We start from the raw sequence: 19,982 nt of genomic DNA on the forward strand, positions 1-19,982 counted from the left end.
CCCCACAAAAAAAAAAAAAAAAAAAAAAAAAAAAAAAAAAAGTAATAATAATAATGAATGTTTTAAATCCTATATTCTAACATTGAGTTTCATTGAGGGGGGTAAAATCAGGATGAAAAATATCAAATTCATTTCAGTGGAGTACTTCACAACCCCTATGAATATGAGATGTTACTTTAATATTTAATCTGCACAACCATCAATAGAGTAGGTCCTTCATTAGATGTTCTACTATGCCAGAAGTGGTATCACTCCTAATTCTGCAGAAAAATAAACCTAACATGAGGCTGCAATTTCAAAACAACCTAAAAAAACATGACCTTGTGAGTTCATTCACTACTTTTCTTCCCTACCAGATAGTTTCCATGTGCAAAGGTGAGCTGATCTGTGAGACAGTTTATAAAATCCACCTCCCACTGGGAAAGCTGCTGGGGCAGAACACGGCATTGCATAATCAATTATGAAATCCAAATCACAATGTAAACAAACTGCATGCCAGAAAAAATGTATATGAAAACTGTTATACAAGCAAAGATCAAATAGAAAATGAAGCAACATTATATAGGCCCTAGGGGAAAACGATATTGTACTATGCATTTAAAACATAACAAAGTAGGGTGCAATTATTTATTGAGGGAGCTGAACTGAAGCAATAACTCAGGGCCTCCCAACCTGCTGAGTTAGAACAACACATCCATCTCCACTAACTGCTATTACCAAATCTCTCTCATCACCTGGGCAAACCGAAGAACTGACTGTTCCCTAGTTGTAAAGGAATTTGGGGTCAGCAGGCCAGGCTTTCTTACCTGGCCACTTTGCGTTTGTCATGTGGATGCAGCTTGGCGGCCATTTCTGGGTCCACCTGGCTTAGGCGTTTGTGAAGTACAAGACCATCCTCCTTTTCAAGCTCCACTTTTCGGTCAATCACTTTCTCAGTGCCCATCTGCTGGGGCTAATAAATGATGGTTTAGAAGCAAATTTAATTCAACCAACACTGAGACAGTGTACGTGCCAGGCACTTTGCTAAGTGTCAGGAATACAGAATAATCAGAAGATCTTGCCATACAGTGAGAGACAGATCATAAACAGAAAATTCCAATATGCTGTGGTAAGTGCTGTGAGGCCACAGCAAACAAAAAAGAAGACTTACAACATAGGGAAACACTTGGCTATTTGCTTCCTTGTCAGAAGTTCAAACAGGTACCAGGGCTAATATACGTATTTTAACATATCCAGGAGTCTAGTCTTCTCAGCAAGGGTGAACAAGGAGACCAGGATTGCCAGCAAATTACAGTTTACACAGTCTTACCCTACATAGTAGCACGTATGTAAATAAGGTCAGTGTTGGACATCTCCCTGATATACATACTGTGCTGCCAGCCAGGAAATACTGAATCAGGCTAATGTACTGGGTTTTTTTAAATATAATTTTTATAAAGAATTATACATATTTTATCTTGAATCACATCTCTCTCTCTCTTTATTTATTATTATTATTATTTTTTTTGAGACAGGGTCTCGCCCTGTTGCCCAGGCTGGAGTACAGTGGCACGATCTCAGCTCACTGCAACCTCCACCTCCTGGTTCAAGTGATCCTCCCACCTCAGCCTCCCTAGTAGCTGGGATTACAGGTGTGTGCCACCACGCCTGGCTAATTTTTGTATTTTTAGTAGAGACGGGGTTTCACCATGTTGGCCAGGCTGCTCTCAAACTCCTGACCTCAGGTGAGCTGCCCACCTTGGCCTCCCAAAGTGCTGGGATTACAGGAGTAAGCCACCACGCCCGGCCTAATGCACTGTTAATTTATATGGAGATGCTAATTAATCCACACAGCAACATTTTTCCCACACACAGCCCCTTCCCATAGACCAGCCTGGAGGAACTCACTTCACATATGGAGGTGGCATTTGCTTGAGAATATTAAGTAGGAAAATTATAGTTGCTGAGTATAAGAAATAGGCAAGAGTCAACCTTTCTCCCACTAAAATTAGCCAGCAAGAAAGAGCAACCCACTTCCTCAGTGAGTTACAAGTGAACTAAACTTACCTTGGTATTGACAAGAACTTTCCAGAGCAGAGATTCAATGTAATAATTGGTTCCTCCCACGACAATAGGAATTTTGTCTCGAGCAAATATATCTTCAATGTGAACATTAAGAAAGATACCACGATATTAAATATCAAGGGAATCCTGACTCACTTGGGAAGGACACTATTAGCAAGAAACCACATTCATTTATCTGCAGAGCAGAGGAGAAAGGGGGGGAACCAAAATGCATTCATACCATCCCTCAATGTTTCCAACAAATTTCCAGAATCATGTCCAATCAGTTCTGGAGGGACTTGCAGAAACCAGAGACAAATGCATAGTGGTAATTCCTTCCAGTTCTAGAACTTTCTAGGTCTTGCTGCTAAAAGTCAAAGTTTTATTAGTATTCCAAATCAGTTCAACAAGCACAAGCCCGAGGACTCTCAAAGAACCAAGTGTCAGCTGCTCAGGAGGCCATCAAGGTGGCATCCATTGCGTGACTTTGCCTTCTAAGGCAAAACACAAGCTGGTTTCCCTAAGATTCTTAGACTCAGTCAGTCTCTACCATCAGGAGAGACTATCACATTTTTGCCACTTGAGGCTTCACCAAATTAAGTGAGACGCACAGGTTCTGAAGATAAATAGACTTCAATTTCCAGGTTCAGTTGTTGGGCAAGTTACTCAGCCTGTCTGAGCTTCAGTTTTCTCACCTGTAAAAATCCCCATAAGAATTAAATGTGACAATGCACAGAAATCCCCTACCACAATGCCTAAAAAATAATAAGCACTCAATTTACTTTAGCCACTATTGTTTTTATATCTCTGCTACTTTACATTTTTCTCTTTAGAATCTCCATTGAACAGATAATTATCTGCTTTAAGAAGGCCTTCGCTCCTGAGAATAATTTTTTTTTTTTTGAGACACGGTCTCACTCCGTCACCAAGGCTGGAGTGCAGTGGCGCGAAAACAGTTCACTGCAGCCTCGACCTCCCAGGGCTCGAGTTATCTCCCACCTCAGCTCCCGCCGCCAAGTAGCTGGGACTGTAAGCATGCACCACCACACCTAGCTAATTTTTGTATTTTTTGTAGAGGTTAAGGTTTCACCATGTTGCTTGCCCAGGCTGATCTTCAACTCCTGAGTTCAAGCAATCCACCCACTGCAGCCTCCCAAAGTGCTGAGGTTACAGGCGTGCGCCATTGTGCCTGGCTGAAAATAATTTTTTTAAAAAGACTTTCAATATCCAGGAAATAATCATTTACACACTTCTTCTCCTTGTTGGCCAACTTGCCAGCATAGAAACAGACCACCTCATTTCTACTAGAATCTCACTAACCCTTAAGCAGTTAAGGTGGAGTGGGAAGAAAGATGCTATCAATCAAGGATCATAAAGAGAAAACATCGTTTGTTTTAAAAAGAGAAAACAAATTCTCTATTTGCCCCTTTAAATTAAGTATAGGGAGCAAAGTGGAAATTGTATACAAGTTAAATATCTCTTATCCAAAATACTTGGGATCAAGGAAATGTTTCAGATTTTGAATTATTTGCATTATACTTACTGGTTGAGCATCCCAAATCTGAAAATCTGAAAACTGAAATGCTCCAATGAGCATCTCCTTTGAGCATCATCTCAGCACTCCAAAAATTTTGGATTTTGGAGTCTTTTGGATTTTAGATTTTCAGATGTTCAACCTGTAGTATGATTAACAAAGGGAAAGTGAGCAATGAAAAGGGGAAGGGAAAAATGTTAAGATTCCAGAAGAGGAGAGAGTGGAAAGAGGAAAGAAGATGGGATAGGACATACTTCACGGGAAAAGGTTTAACTTATTTGTGCAAGCCACGAAATGACTGTGATATTGAACAATCACCCTTCTACCCTTTGGGCCTCAGTAGTTAGTACCTTCACCTGTCGAATCAAGAAGGCTGATTGGGGCCAGGCGTGGTGGCTCACACTTGTAATTCCAGCACTTCGGGAGGCCGAGGCAGAAGGACCACTTGAGCCCAGGGGTTCAAGACCAGCCTGGCAACATAGCGAAATCCATCTCTACAAAAAATAAAATAGCCTGGTGCGGTGGCTCACGCCTGTAATCCCAGCACTTTGGGAGGCCGAGGCAGGTGAATCACGAGGTCAGGAGTTCGAGACTAGCCTGGTGAAACCCTGTCTCTACTAAAGATACAAAAACTTAACCGGGTATGGTGGCACATGCCTGTAGTCCCAGCTACTCGGTAGGCTGAGGCAGAGGAATCATTTAAACCTGGGAGGCGGAGATTGCAGTGATCCGAGATTGCACCATTGCACTCCAGCCTAAGTGACAGGGCAAGACTCCGTCTCAAAAAATAATGATAATAAAATAAAAATAATTAGCTGGGTGTGGTGGTAAGCACCTGTAGCCCCAGATACTTGGGAGGCTGAGGTGGGAGGATCACCTGAGCCCAGGAGGTCAAGGCAGCAACGAGCCATGACAGTGCCACTGCACTCTAACCTAGGCAACAGAGTGAGACTGTCTCTAGGAGAAAAAAAAAAAAAATTTACACACTTCCATTTGAATCTATATCTGGGTTTTCTATTCTGTGCCACAAATATATCTAGTACTAAATAAGTTCCATGCTATTATAATTATTATGACTTTTCAATCTTTTAATATATAGCAATCCAGATACTAAAGGCAGTCTGCATGTTAAGACATAAGGGCAATCCCCCTTACATTATTCTTTTTGCAAAAATTTCTTGGTTTTACCCAGAACTATATTTTCCAGTCCTCTCCCATCTAACAATCCCTTTGAAATTCTAACTATAACTCCATTATATTTATAGATTAACTTCGTATCTCCATTTAAAAGATAGAAAACCGAAGCTCAGTGGGGTTAAGGAAATGCTTTACCCAGTAAAATTCACATGGTAAAAAAGGCAGTTCTAGGACTGTAACACAAATTTTCTGATTCTTAAATCAGTGTTCTTATCACTAAAACAGTGCTTCTCAAATTTTAATGTGCATATGAATTACTGGGGACTCCTGTTATAATGCAGATTCTGATTCAGTAGGTCTGGAGTGGGGCCCAAGAATCAGCATTTCTAACAAGTTCCCAGAGGATGATGATGCCACAGTCTAAGGACAAGAATTTGAGTGACAAAGACACTGTATCTTTCAGTCCATAGTCTGATGGGGATGGCATCTATCAGTAGTTAGGCCTTGGGTGCCCCTTCTGAGAAGAAATTGCCACTAGAAGGAAAACTTCTCTCTTGGCTTGGCCTGCTTTCACCCACCAAACCCAGCTGCTGCCTTTCCTAAGGATATCAGAGCAGTTGCTCTATTTCTGAAGTCCACCACGGTGTAATTGGTCACAAGAGGATCCACAAAGCTGATCATGTGGTGCCGGCAGATTCTCTGCTCTTGGGCAGAAACCTTGTTGGTGATGATGTCTAGGCCTTCATAAACCTAGGGGAAAGAAAATTTACATGAGAAAGTCAACCACATCCATACAAAATGCATACTTATGAACAGAAATATTAATCTGTTTCTCCCTCCTGCCAAACACTTCACTGACCCAAAGCACCAGACGTATTCTAACAGAGGGCACAGTCAGATCCAAGAAACCCAAAACAAAGAAAGAAGAAAACAGAGCATTGGTTTTCTTATCAAATAGTAGCTATTAGCTCAGATTTAAAGGTAAGAAGGATATGTAAATACATGCCCAGAATTAGTAAAAACGAATGCTGCATGGCCAGAACGTTAAAGCCCTGCAAATTGGGCAGGGTGTTTTATTTATTTTGCTTATCACAAGACTCCAGAAAGGTAACATTTTGCATTCATTGCTCATAGTTCTACTTCAAAATGCTTAGGTATTTCTTGGATTTAAATGGCTCGAAAAGGTCTTCAGAATTTGTATAAGATTGGTTCCCTTTGTGGAGAAGGAGTCTACAAAAATACATAGAAAACATACATATACACACTTTGAAGTCAGAACCCCTAATACTGCTGTACTCTAGTGGAAACATTGTGATCTATCAAAATTACTGCTTCAGAGGTCAGCAAGGACAATCTCAATACTCAAAGGCAATATCCTGTCTGTGGGCTCTTGATCTGCCAATTCGACTAAAAAGTTCAAGTGTACTTTTTCTAAATGCAAGGTCTCCAAGAACAGATCTGAAAATACTAGTTTGAAAATAGGGATGAATACTTTGAGATTAAATGTTCTCTGTAATCACTGATTCTACAGGGAGCACTGAATGAACAAATAATAAGTTCTGTAGAGCCCACAAAGATGTTAAAAGCATTTTTATCTCACATTTCCCTTTACTTACATGGGTGTCAAATAAGTACGGTACAGTGTAATGGTTAGGAGGAAAGACCCTGGCGCCAGGCTGCCTCAGCTCATGTCCTAGCTCTGCCACTTACTAGTTATTTGTAGTTGGAGAAGTCAGTTACTAACCTCTCTGGGCCTTAATCCCTCATCAATAAAATGAAAATAATAATATCTATCTCATAGGGTTGTTGTGGGGATTAAATGAGTTACTACTAAAAAGCACTTGGTTTTTGCCTGGCACATTGTAAGGGCCGCGTGAGGGTCACTACTACCTAATCGCTGTCATTATCACTACTACTGTCACTATAACTAAAAGAGAAAGGGAAATAATTTTAGTGTTACTGTTTAATACTCAGAAGCCTCTATGCTCTTAGCGACTGAGGTCATTTACCAAGCACGGATATAAGCTATCTTCAATGAAATAAAATCAGTAAATAGTAAAACAGCATATAAATAAAAAATAACGTAAATTAGAGCCATAAGGAGTATCAATTCTGCCTTTTAAACTCATTTAATTTGTGCCTGACAGCAGACTCACATTCTCATACCTGAAAATTAATGGAATCATAAATCATAGAGTATTCTTTTCTGTGTATCTTGAACAAGACTTCCTTCTAATGTTATACAAGGTAATATGGTTATTATACACTGCTGTCTTCTGTGCAAATTAAGAAAAGTAAAGGGGAGGCCGGATGCAGTGGCTCATGCCTGTAATCCCAGCACTCTGAAAGGCCAAGGCAGGCAGATCACGATGTCAGGAGTTTGAGACCAGCCTGACCAACATGGTGAAACCCCATCTCTACTAAAAACACACAAAAAATTAGCTGGGTGTGGTGGCGTGTACCTATAATCCCAGCTATACTCAGGAGGCTGAGGCAGGAGAATCGCTTGAACCTAGGAGGCAGAGTTTGCAGTGAGCCAAGATTACGCCATTCTAGCCTGGGCAACAGAGCGAGACTCGACTCCATCTCAAACAACAACAAAAACAAAAAAACAATGAAAGAGGCCAGGTGTAGAGGCTCACACCTGTAATCCCAGCACTCTGGGAGGCTGAGGCAGGCAGATCACTTGAGTTCATGAGTTCAAGACCAGCCTGGGCAACATGGCGAAACTGCGTCTCTCCAAAAAATGCAAAAATTAGCCGGGTGTGGTGGCACACACCTGTAGTTCCACTACTGGGGAGGCTGAGGTGGGAGGATCCTTGTGCCTGGAAGGCAGAGGTTGCAGTGAGCTGAGATCATACCACTGCACTCCAGTCTGGGCAACAGAGCCAGACTTTGTCTCAAAAAAAAAGAAAAGAAAACTAAAGGGAGGAAAGAGTTAATAATAACTGTTTATTCCTCTCTGTCTCCCTCTTTTCCCACAGCCCTTGGTTGACTCTGCTGTAGCTTAGAATTCCAAATGATCACATTTTAAAGAGCTCACATAGCAACAACTTGATTTTGCTAGTAGAGGATTTCTAACCCCTGTTAAGTATGTTACGGTAAAAAGGATTCTAAATTTTTACACTGAGATTAATGTTAATTAATGTTAATCAGTGTCAAATCCATAGCTGCAAATGTACAATTACCCACACTTCCAACAAGGTCAAAATATAAATATCTCTACCAGCACCTTCTATCACAAACCCTAGAAGGCTAGATAAAATTTCTTCCTGTAATCTGCCTTTAGGTGTATCTTCTAGAGGCCCTTAAAATGGTGAGTTTAAACAAATAGACACACAAATATAATTCAAACAGAAGGTAACCCAGAGCTAGCTCACCTTATTTACTAAAGGAAGTGGCCTATTTTACTGCTTATGATAGATAATACAAATGCCACCAAATATCAGGAAGAAGAAAAGAGTATTAATGGTTTAAAGAAAGCAGAGCTCTTATTCACAGAGTTAACAAAAACTATAACTCACAAAAGTACTAAATCTTGCTTACTAATATAAATTGTCATCTTTGGGTGATCTGTTAACTCTTTGCCTCTTACACATTCAGATGAAAAGAAATGGGACATAAGGATGTGGGTGATAAAGACTAGACATCTGATTTACATTTAATATGGTTTTATGGGTATGTTTTATAGTCAGTAACTAAATGCAAAACTGAAAACTTCTGAACACCAAACACAGCACTCAGAGGAAATGCTCACTGGAGTATTTTGGATTTTAGATTTTCAGATTTGGGATGTTTAATTGGTAAATATAATGCAAATATTCCAAAATCAGAAAAAACTAGGAAATCAAAACACTTCTGGTCCCAAGCATTTTGCATAATGGATACTCAACCTGTATAATAGTATATTAAAGTACAATAAATTAAAGTATACGACTGTGACCTGCATTGCAACAATAGGGAAAGGAGAGACAAGACTATAAGTGAAACACGATTGGCCAAGTGTTCATAATTATCGACTCTAGGTGATGGATATATGGGTAGTTCATTTCATTATTTGCCCTACTTTCTTTATGTGTTGGGAAATTTCCATTACAAAAAGTTTATTTAGAAAAAGACAGCCAGTTGTGGTGGCTCACGTCTGTAATTCCAGCACTTTGGGAGGCCGAGGCAGGCAGATCATGAGCTCAGGAGTTCGAGACCAGCCTGACCAACATGGTGAAACCTCGTCTTTACTAAAAATACAAAAATTAGCCAGGAGTGGTGGTGTGCACCTGTAAGCCCAGCTACTCAGGAGGCTGAGGCAGGAGAATCGCTTGAACCCAGAGGGCAGAGGTTGCAGTGAGCAGAGATGGTGCCACTGCACTCCAGCCTGGGTAACAGAGTGAGAGTCTGTCTCAAAAAAAAAAAAAAGACATGGATGTACTTCGCACTCATTATAATGGCTATTAGAAAAAGAAAAAAAGAAACAGAAAATAGCAAATGCTAGCAAGGATGCAGAGAAACTGGAACCCTTGTGCATTGCTGAGGGGAATGTAAAATGGTGCAGCTATTATGGAAAACAATATGGCAGTTTCGGGAAGGGCAAGGTGGCTCATGCCTGTAATCCCAACATTTTGGAAGGCTGAGGCAGACCCAGGAGCTCAAGATCAACCTAGGCAACATAACGAGACCCCATCTCTAGAACTTAAAAACAACAACAAAAACTGGAAGAAAAACAGTATGGCAGTTCCTCAAAAAAATAAAACAGAATTAACATACAACCTAGCAATTCCACTTCAGGTATATACCCAAAAGAATTGAAGGCAGGGGGTTGAACAGATATTTACACATCCATGTTCACAGCAGCATTATCCACAATAGCCAAAAGGTGAAGTAATCCAAGTATCCATCCACAAATAAATGGACAAACAAAATACAGTCTATGCATACAATGAGTATTATTCAGCCTTAAGAAAGGTAGGAAACTGGCCGGGCGCAGTGGGTCATGCCTGTAATCCCAGACCTTTGGGAGGCTGAGGTGGATGGATCACCTGAGGTCAGGAGTTCAAGACCAGCCTGACCAATATGGTGAAAGCCTATCTCTACTAATAATATAAAAATTAGCCAGGCATGGTAGCAGGCACCTGTAATCCCAGCTACTCAGGAGGCTGAGACAGAAGAATTGCTTGAACCTAGGAGGCAGATGTTGCAGTGAGCCAAGATCGCACCATTGCACTCCAGCCTGGGCAAGAGAGCAAGGCTCTGTCTCAAAAAAAAAAAAAGAAAAAAAGAAAGGCAGGAAATTATGGCACATCCTACAACATAGATAACTTTGAACATACTCTGCTAAGTGAAATAAGCCAATCACAAAAGGACAAACACCGTATGATCTCACGTATATGAAGTACCTAGAGTAGCCAAATTCATAGAGACATAAAGTAGAATATTAGTTACCAGGAGCTGGGGAGAGGGGAGAATAGGGATTTATTGTTTAACTAGTACAGAGTTTCATTTTAAGAAGATAAAAACCTATTGGAGATGGAAGGTGGTAATGGCTGCAGAACAATGTGATTGTACTTAATGCCACTGAAACACTGAAATGGCTAAAATGGCCACCGAAATGGTTAATGGTCAATGTTATATCACAATTAAAAAAAGTCTTGGATGATAGCTTTTAGGCATAATAAGAAACTAGTGAATAGCATCAATGAAATAAAATTTTCAAAATTATTGAGAGCTGGTAATGTTCTATTTCTTGTAATGCTCTTTTTCTTGAACTGAAATTCAGTTGAGTTGTGGTTACACAGGTATTTTAACTTTTTGATAATGTATTGAGCTGTATAGTTATGAATTAGGTGTTTTTATGGGTATCCTTTATTTATCAAAAAAAATCATACTGAACAGTTAAGAAGCAAAAACACAACATTTTTTACAGTTGTACCAAGCATAAATATCTAAACAAACTTAGAAATCAATCAGTTTTGTAAATACCACATTTGGTCCAGAGGTTTAAGTTACATCCATGCTCTAAATGCCACAATCAGGCTTATGATTTTATTACCAGCCTAGAAAACATTCACATGTGAGATTTGTAGCTGAATGCCTTACATTTCCCCTATTTTTCAGCTTCAATTACAGTTTCAGCATCACTCTACCTACAATCAGCCTGAATGCCGGGAAGAGCCAGAAGGATCTGTGTTATCTTTCAAAGACAGCAAGTCACTCTGCTCCATTTCCCCTTCTCCCTTCCAAAGGACACTTGTGATCTGAGTACAAAGAAATGATTTGGCATAAAATGCTTTTCTCTGCACAAACCATATTTTGACAATACTAAGGAACTACTGGCTTCTTTGTAAGTCCTGATGACTGAAATATTCTGAAAAATTCCAGGTTTAATCCATTTCATCAATTATCTAACATAATTGACTTATCTCTACAAACATTTACTAAGCGTCTACTATGTGTTAGGTATACTGCAACATGTTAGTTACGATAAGAAGATTAAGAAAGTCCCATGGCCGGGCATGGTGGCTCACACCTATAATCCCAGCACTTTAAAAGTCTGAGTAGGAGGATCACTAGAGACCAGGAGTTCAAGACCAGCCTGGTCAACATAGTGAGACTCCACCTCCACCAAAAATTTAAAAATTAGTCGGGTGTGGTGGCACGTGCCTCCCAGCTACTTGGGAGGCTGAAGCAGGAGGACTGCTTGGGCCCAGGAGTTCAAGGCCGTAGTGAGCTAAAAAGGTGCCCCTGCACTCCAGCCTGGGCAACAGAGCAAGGCCCAGTCTCTTAAAAAAGAGTCCTAGTCCTCAGAGAGTCCAAGTTAGACACAAACAGCTATAATAAAAGAAGATACATGATATAAAAGCGCATAATCACTAAACATTTAATGTTCTAGGCATTAAACTGGGCATTATAGAAAAATATACCACTGCCGGGCGCGGTGGCTCAAGCCTGTAATCCCAGCACTTTGGGAGGCCGAGACGGGCGGATCACGAGGTCAGGAGATCGAGACCATCCTGGCTAACACGGTGAAACCCCGTCTCTACTAAAAAATACAAAAACTAGCCGGGCGAAGTGGCGGGCGCCTGTGGTCCCAGCTACTCGGGAGGCTGAGGCAGGAGAATGGCGTGAACCCGGGAGGCGGAGCTTGCAGTGAGCTGAGATCCGGCCACCGCACTCCAGCCTGGGCGACAGAGCCAGACTCAGTCTCAAAAAAAAAAAAAAAAAGAAAAATATACCACTTTGTTTCACCTCTATTGATGGTTTATTTCCAGACTGAAAAAAAAATTTGGAAAAATGGTGCAAGGCTGAAATAACCTTAACTCTCCAGATCAACAGAGCTGAAGCGCCTGGAGGAACTAATGAAGGCAAAAGAAATCTACAACAGAGAAAAAAAAAGATATGAAAAAAAATAAACCCATAAACAACAACAAAAGATATGGAAAAATCAAAAAACAAAAAAAGAAATCCACAACAGAGACCTAGAAGAAGAAAACCAGCAGAATCCAGAGCCATGGTTCTCAACTCAAGTGATTTTGTTCACTGGGAGACATCTGGCAATGTCCAGAAATTTTTTCTTTTTTCTTTTTTTTTGAGACAGAGTCTTGCTCTGTTGCCCAGGCTAAGGTGCAGTGGTGTGATCTCAGCTCACGGCAACCTCCACCTCCCAGGTTCCAGCAATTCTCCTGCCTCAGCCTCCCGAGTAGCTGGGATTACAGGTGTCTGCCACTGTGCCTGGCTAATGCTTGTGTTTTTAGCAGACACAGGGTTTTGCTATGTTGGCCAGGCTGGTCTCAAACTCCTGACCTCAGGTGATCCACCAGCCTCGGTCTCCCAGAGTGCTGGGATTACAGGTATGAGTCACTGCACCCAGTAAGAAACATTTTTGATTGTCACAACTACAGGGCTAGGGGGTGCTACTAGCATTTAGAGGGTAGAGGCCAAAGATGCTGCTACACATCCAATGATGCACTCTGGTCTAGCCATCAGCCCCAAACACAAAGAATTATCCGGCCCCAGGCCAAGCACGGTGGCTCACGCTTGTAATCCCAGCACTTTGGGAGGCCGAGGCGGGCGGATCACAAGGTCAGGAGATTGAGACCATCCTGGCTAACACGGTGAAACCCTGTCTCAACTAAAAATACAAAAAATTAGCCAGGCGTAGTGGCAGGCACCTGTAGTCCCAGCTACTCGAGAGGCTGAGGCAGGAGAATGGCATGAACTCAGAAGGCGGAGCTTGCAGTGAGCCAAGATCGCACCACTGCACTCCAAGCCTGAGCGACAGAGCGAGACTCCGTCTCAAAAAAAAACCAAAAAAACAAAAAAACATTTATCTGGCCCCAAAATGTCAACAGTCCTGAAATTGAGAAACCCTGATCTAAAGAAATATCACCTTGCAGATACTCCCCCGAGTTTTTTAAGTGTACAGCCAAAGATCCCATCCTTTTAAGCCTCCATCCCTTTGGGCTGCCTTGCTATAGGGTGGTCCTGAGTGTGCTAATCAGCAGCAATGTCCGTGGCAGTGGGCAAATCCCAGAGCTCTGAGTGCTGGCTGTGATGTCCCCACATAGCTGTCTATAAGCAAAAGGAAAAGCTGCCCCCACCCCTTGTTGGTTCCTTCCCTATAAGTTATCTTCCACCTTTTCACTTATGTCCTTCCCATTTCAAATTAGATCCTAAAGTCCTTCAATCACTTTCCTGCTTCAGTGGATTACACCTGCCTTGAAAACCACAACCTTGGATTATAGCTCAGTATAATCATCCACTGCTTGCTGCCCTCCACGGCCCTATGGATATCTCACTGAGATCATTAATGAACCCTAACTGCCAAATATAACACTTTTCTACAAAGCTCTCAAAACAAGTAATGGAAAAAGCAACAATCTGATACTACTGAGCTCTCTCTCCTTCATAAATCACTCCACTTTGGGGCTTCAAGAGCACCATTCTTTCCAGGTTTTTCTTCCTATCCCACTAGACCTTCCTCCATCTACTTTACTGAGGCCAGCCACTGATCTATCTGGAGAAAAGAGAGATCAGCCTGTTACTGTGTCTATATAGAAAGAAGTAGACATAAGACACTCCATTTTGTTCTGTATTTGAGATGCTGTTAATCTGTGACCCTACCCCCAACCTTGTCCTTGCAAGAGACATGTGCTGTGGTGACTCAAGGTTTAATGGATTTTGGGCTGTGCAGGATGTGTCTTTGTTAAACAAGTGCCTGAAGGCAGCTTGCTGGTTAAAAGTCATCACCATTCCCTTAATTTCAACTACCCAGGGACACGTACACGGCCAAAGGTCGCAGGGACCTCTGCCTAGGAAAGCTAGGTACTGTCCAAGGTTTCTCCCCATGTGATAGGCTGAAACAATGCTGCTAAAAGGTTTATGGAGATGTTTGCATATGCATCTCAAGGCACAGCATTTTCCTTTAAACTGATTCATGTCACAGAGATTTTTGTTCATATGTCTTACTGCTGATTTCCTCCCTACAATGATCCTATTGTCCAGCCACTCCCTTATCTTTAAGATGGTAAAGATAATTATCAATAAATACTAAGGGAACTCAGAGACCGGTGCCGGAGTGGGTCCTCTGTAAGCTGAGCGCTGGTCCCCTGGGCCCACTTTTTCTTTCTCTATACTTTGTCTCTGTGTCTCATTTCTCTTCTCAAGTCTCTTGTTCCACCTAACGAGAAACACCCACAGGTGTGGAGGGGCAGGCCACCCCTTCAATCTATTAGCAGTATCTGTCAGAAACAATACTGAGAAATGGCAGTCTTTATGGCATCCATCTGCCTTTTTGTATTATGAACTTTCTCTGAGTGACACCCATGGCTTCTACAACCATTGTTGTGTTGATAACTCTCAAAATCCATATCCACAATCCAGTTCTCTTTTTGTGGTGCCAGACCTGTATATTCAACTGTCCAGTGGACATTCCATCATCGAGAGGCACATAGCATATAGAAAAGTGGTTAACAGTAAGGATTCTCGTCAGGCATGGTGGCTCACGCCTGCAATCCCAGCACCATGGGTGGCTGAGGCAGGCGGATCACTTGAGCCTAGTGTTCAAGACCAGCTGGGCAACATTGTGAGACTCTGTTTCTCAAAAAAAAAAAACAAAAAAACAAAAAAAACAAAAACAAGAAAATCAGTCAGGCATGGTGGCGCGCACCTGTAGTCCCAACTACTCAGGAGGCTAAGATGGGAGGGTCATTTGAGCCCAAGAGGTCGAGCTGCAGTGGGCCATAACTGCACGACTTCACTCCAGCCTGGGCAGCACAACAAGACAAGAAAGAAAGGAAGGAAAGAAGAAAAGGAAAGGAAAGAAAGAGAGTGATAAAGAATGGAAAGAAAAGAAAAGAAAAAGAAAGGAAGGAAGGGAGGGAAGGAAGGAAAGGAAGAAGAAAGAAAAAGGAAAAGAAAGGGAGGAAAGAAAGGGAAGAAAGGGAAGAAAAAAGAAAGAAAAGGGAAGAAGGAGAGAGGGAGGGAGAGAAGGAAGGAAGGAGGGAAGGAAGGAAGGAAGGAAGTTGGTCAAGTTTTTCTTCTGGAACCTCAAGTTTCTCACATCTGACATCTCTTCTAGTTCTTTTTTTTTTTTTTTTTCCAGATGGAGTCTTTGTCTCCCAGGCTGGAGTGCAGTGGCATGATTTTGGCTCACTGCAACCTCCCCCTTCCAGATTCAAGAGATTCTCCTGCCTGAGCCTCCCAAGTAGCTGGGATTATAGGCACCTGTTACCACGCCCAGCTAATTTCTTCTAGTTTTAATAGTTCAAGCTTCAGGAGAAAAGATGGTTTTAGCATATGTAGATGAAAGGAAAAATTAAGAGGTTGACACTCACTGAGAAGTTGATTTTCCTTTAAACAAACTCAACTGAAGAGATTTTGAAGAGTAGGGGAAAGGCTGATTTCTTGACTAACTTTACTTTTTTAATTAAAAGAAAACTTTTTTTTAACATAACTTCAGTGGGTTAGGACTAATAAGTTTGCTGCAGGAACATCAAGGCAATTACTCTTTTTAACTCTGGCAGAAATTCAACTGTAGATATGCTGAATAAACTGGACACATTAAGATGCTCAGAAAGCAGAAGGCCAGGCACAGTGGCTCACACCTGTAATCCCAACACCTTGGGAGGCCAAGATAGGAGGATCGCTTGAGCTGAGGAGTTTGAAACCAGCCTGGGCAACACAAAGACCCCATCTCTACAAAAAATAACAAAAACAAAAACAAAAAACCAGTTTTAACCAGCCAGGCGTGGTGGCACATGCCTATAGTTCTGCTACTCAGGAGACTGAGGTGGGAGGATTGCTTGAGCCAGGAGGTCAGGGCTGCTGTGAGCCATGATTGCACCACTGCACTCCAGCCTGGGCGACAAAGCGAGACACTGTCTCAAAAAATAAAATAAAATAAAATAAAATAAAATTAAATTAAATTAAATTTAAAAAAATAAAAAAGCAGAAGAATCTGTGCCTGATCTGTTGAGTCAGTGTGATGAGACTCATGGTTTGGAATTTATAGTGCAGATTACGACTTTTATTCCTTCCTATGGCTCTTCTCTTTAAGGGAAAAGGGACCTCATATAAGGCCACAGTTTTCTGCCTTTTTTTTTTTTTTTTTTTTTTTTTGAGATGGAGTTTCGCTCTTGTTGCCCAGGCTGGAGTGCAGTGGTGCAATCTCGGCTTGCCGCAACCTCCACCTCCTGGGTTCAAGTGGATTCTCCTGCCTCAGCCTCCTGAGTGGCTGGGATTATTATAGGCGTCCACCACCATGCCCGGCTAGTTTTGTATTTTTAGTAGAGACGGGGTTTCTCCATGTTGGTCAGGCTGGTCTCAAACTCCTGACCTCAGGTGATCCGCCTGCCTCAGCCTCCCAAAGTGCTGGGATTACAGGCATGAGCCACTGCGCCTGGCCAAAGCCATAGTTTTCAAACTGAGACATGTATAACATACATATGATACATTCTTCTGAAGTATCAATCTTACTAGGTAGTTAAAAAAAAAAATGGAAACATTTTTACATCTAAACAAACAGCGCAGAGAATGCAAAATTGGCTCACATTTTTAAGTTAAAACATGAGAAACTGCAACACAGAGCTTCTGCAATGGCTGCTTGGAGTCCACCTGCAAACAAACACTGGAGAAGCAATTCAGAACATCCATCCAGTCCAAACACCCAACATTTTATATTCAAGAATACTCAGGCTCCCCTGGCCATATAACTGGCGGGAAGCAGAGACAGGACTAATGCCAGGCTGCTCTGCCTATAACCCAAGCTATTTCTGCTGCCACTTAGTAGAATTTTTATCCCCATTTGACTCTGGTGTGTTTGTTTGCTTTAAGTAATGAATTCCTCCTGAGGTGAAATTAAATTCCAGAAACTGAGGAAAAGACAGTTACCACACACTGAACCCCTTCAAGATTCTTTTTTTTTTTTTTTTTTTTTTTTTTTTTGAGACGGAGTCTCACTCTGTCGCCCAGGCTGGAGTGCAGTGACTCCATCTTGGCTCACTGCAAGCTCCGCCTCCCGGGTTCACGCCATTCTCCTGCCTCAGCTTCCCAAGTAGCTGGGACTAGAAGAGCCTGCCACCAAGCCTGGCTAATTTTTTTGTATTTTTAGTAGAGATGGGGTCTCACCATGTTAGGATGATCTCGATCTCCTGACCTCATGATCCACCTACCTCTGCCTCCCCAAGTGCTGGGATTACAGGCGTGAGCCACCGTGCCCAGCCACTCAAGGTTCTGAAGAGTAGGCAAGAGAGAAAGCTACAAATATACACACAGACAACACCATGTGACCATAATGCTGACACACAAACAAAGGGCTTAAGAGAGAAAATAAGGTTCATAATAAAGTTTCCATTCTTTGGCCATCTGTACAGCCTCAAGATTGGCCCATCTTTGATGATTTCAGTGATATTTTATCTCAGGATACCTCAAATAGCATATGATAGCTGAGGTACTTCAGTATTTGGAGGTGCATATCTAAGTTATGAGGAGATAATATAGGATAATGGAGTGGACCATCTAGGTTCAAATTTTGCCTCTACCATCCAGCGGTGGCCTTCAGTTAGCAGATTATTTAAATACCTAATTTTTCATTGCTTCAAGTGTCCTCATCTGTAAAATGGGGATAATATGAGCACCTACACTCTTTATTGGGTTATTTGAAGATTAGTGTTAGTGCATGCAAAATGTTTAGAATGATGCCAGGCAGATAAGCACTATGTAAGTGCTTGACATTATTTATATTTAATTGGTAGTGGTTAAACAAGATTTTCCTTGGCTCTTTGTGAGAGTTTCGCTCTTGTTACCCTGGCTAGGGCCTAAAAGAAACACAAAATACCAGCGCTGAAAGGAGCTTTAGACACCAAGACAGATAATGTATGGCCCATAAAGCCTAAAATATTTACTATCTATCTCTTGATTGAAAAAGTTTCTAATACCTGATCTAATCCAATGAGTCTTCTCTGCTTAATACAACCAAAGAGGAAACTAAGGCCTAGAGAGGGTCAGTAATTTGTCCTAGGTTATACATACAGTGAGTGAGTGGCACAGCTGGAACTAAAACCCAGTTTTCCCAAAAAATATAACTGCCTACCAGGCTAAATGAAGACCTTAAAGACAGACTATAGGCCAGATGCGGTGGTTCATGTCTGTAATCCCAGCATTAGGGAGGCTGAGGCAGACAGATCACTTAAGGCCAGGAGTTGAAGACCAGGTTGGCCAACATAGTGAAACCCTGTCTCTACTTAAAATACAAAAAATTAGCTGAGTGTGGTGGTATGCGCCTGTAGTCCCAGCTACTGGGGAGGCTGAGGCACAAGAATTGCTTGAACCCAGGAGGTTGCAGTAAGCCAAGATCATGCCACTACACTCCAGCCTGGGTGATACAGCGAGATTCTGTCTCAAAACAAACAAACAAACAAAAAAAGACAGACTATAAATTAGGAGACTAGTGGCATCTTCGAGTTAGAAAAATAATCTAATCAATAGACCCTCACTAAGTATAGGCCTAGGTATCACTATTTTTTTGTTGTTTTTGAGACAGAATCTCGCTGTGTCGCCAGGCTGGAGTGCAGTGACACGATCTCGGCTCACTGCAACTTCCGTCTCCCGGGTTCAAGCGATTCTCCTGCCTCAGCCTCCCAAATAGCTGGGACTACAGGCGCGCGCCAATGTGCCCAGCTAATTTTTGTATTTTTAGTAGAGACGGGGTTTCACCAAGTTAGCCAGGATGGTCTCGATCTCTTGAACTCATGATCCGCCTGCCTCAGCCTCCCAAAGTGGGCATCAGTATTTTTTAATGCTCTCCAGGTGATTATAATACAAAGCTGGGGTTGAAAACCACTGTTAGATGGCTGGTGTGGGGGTAGCTCATGCCTGTAAACCCAACACTCTGGGAGGCTGAGGTGGGTGGATCACTTGAGCCTAGGAGTTAGAAACCAGCCTGGGTAACATGATGAAACTCCGTCTCCATAAAAAAATTTAAAAATTAGCTGGGCCTGCTGGCACACGCCTGTGGTCCCAGCTACTTGGGAAGCTGAGGTCGGAGAATCGCTTGAGCCTGGGAAGTTACAGCTGCAGTCAGCTGAGATCGCACCACCGCACTCCAGCCTGGGCAACAGAGCACGACCCTGTCTCTTAAAAACCAGAAAAAAGAAGAAAAAAAAGAAAAAAAAAAGAAAACCACTATTACAAGTACTGTGTTAAGTAGCAAGAAGTAAACCAAAAAAAGAAAAAGAAAAAAAAAAAAGAAAAGGCAAGGAAATTGAGTAGTTAACCAAACATATCCAGACCTAAGTATGCCTGGATAACACAGGACCCCACAGTTAATCTCCAATTATCTACAAGTACGTAGGGAAGAGCAACAGGGGCAATAAAGGCATGAAAGCCCTGGGTATGTGTTCATTTACACTAGCAACACTAGCAATCAATGACTTTTTTTTCTGAGATGGTATGTTGCTCCGTCGACTAAATTGATCTAAATTGGACTAAAGTGATCACCCCACCTCAGCCTACCAAGTAGCAGGGACTACAGGTGTGCACCACCACACCACACCCATGTTCGGCTAATTTTTATTTATTTATTTTTTTTCTCGCTCTGTCACCCAGAGTGGAGTGCGGTGGGACGATCTCAGCTCACTGCAACCTCCGCCTCCTGGGTTCAAGTGATTCTCTTGCCTCAGCCTCCCAAGTAGCTGAGATTACAGGCATGCGCCACCACGAACAGCTAATTTTTATATTTTTAGTAGAGACAGGGATTGTCTATGTTGGTTAGGCTGGT

The 19,982-nt window shown here is 42.0% G+C and overlaps 1 protein-coding gene across 3 annotated transcripts in view; it reads right to left on the bottom strand.

The window, feature by feature from the left end:
• TRIT1 (tRNA isopentenyltransferase 1) overlaps positions 1–19,982 on the bottom strand; it is a 50,101-nt gene that overhangs the window by 11,387 nt on the left and 18,732 nt on the right. For 2 of the 3 annotated variants that reach the window (XM_025356734.1, XM_025356743.1), the window contains exons 2-4: positions 5,324–5,464; positions 2,047–2,145; positions 807–952 (exon numbers count right to left, since the gene is read on the bottom strand). In XM_025356734.1, the coding sequence (XP_025212519.1) occupies positions 807–952; positions 2,047–2,145; positions 5,324–5,464 (386 nt within the window). The remainder of the gene's footprint in view (positions 1–806; positions 953–2,046; positions 2,146–5,323; positions 5,465–19,982) is intronic. The other variant, XM_025356753.1, reaches the window with a different exon arrangement.

Source organism: Theropithecus gelada, chromosome 1 (genome assembly GCF_003255815.1).
Source record: "Theropithecus gelada isolate Dixy chromosome 1, Tgel_1.0, whole genome shotgun sequence".
NCBI classification, from domain to species: domain Eukaryota; kingdom Metazoa; phylum Chordata; class Mammalia; order Primates; family Cercopithecidae; genus Theropithecus; species Theropithecus gelada.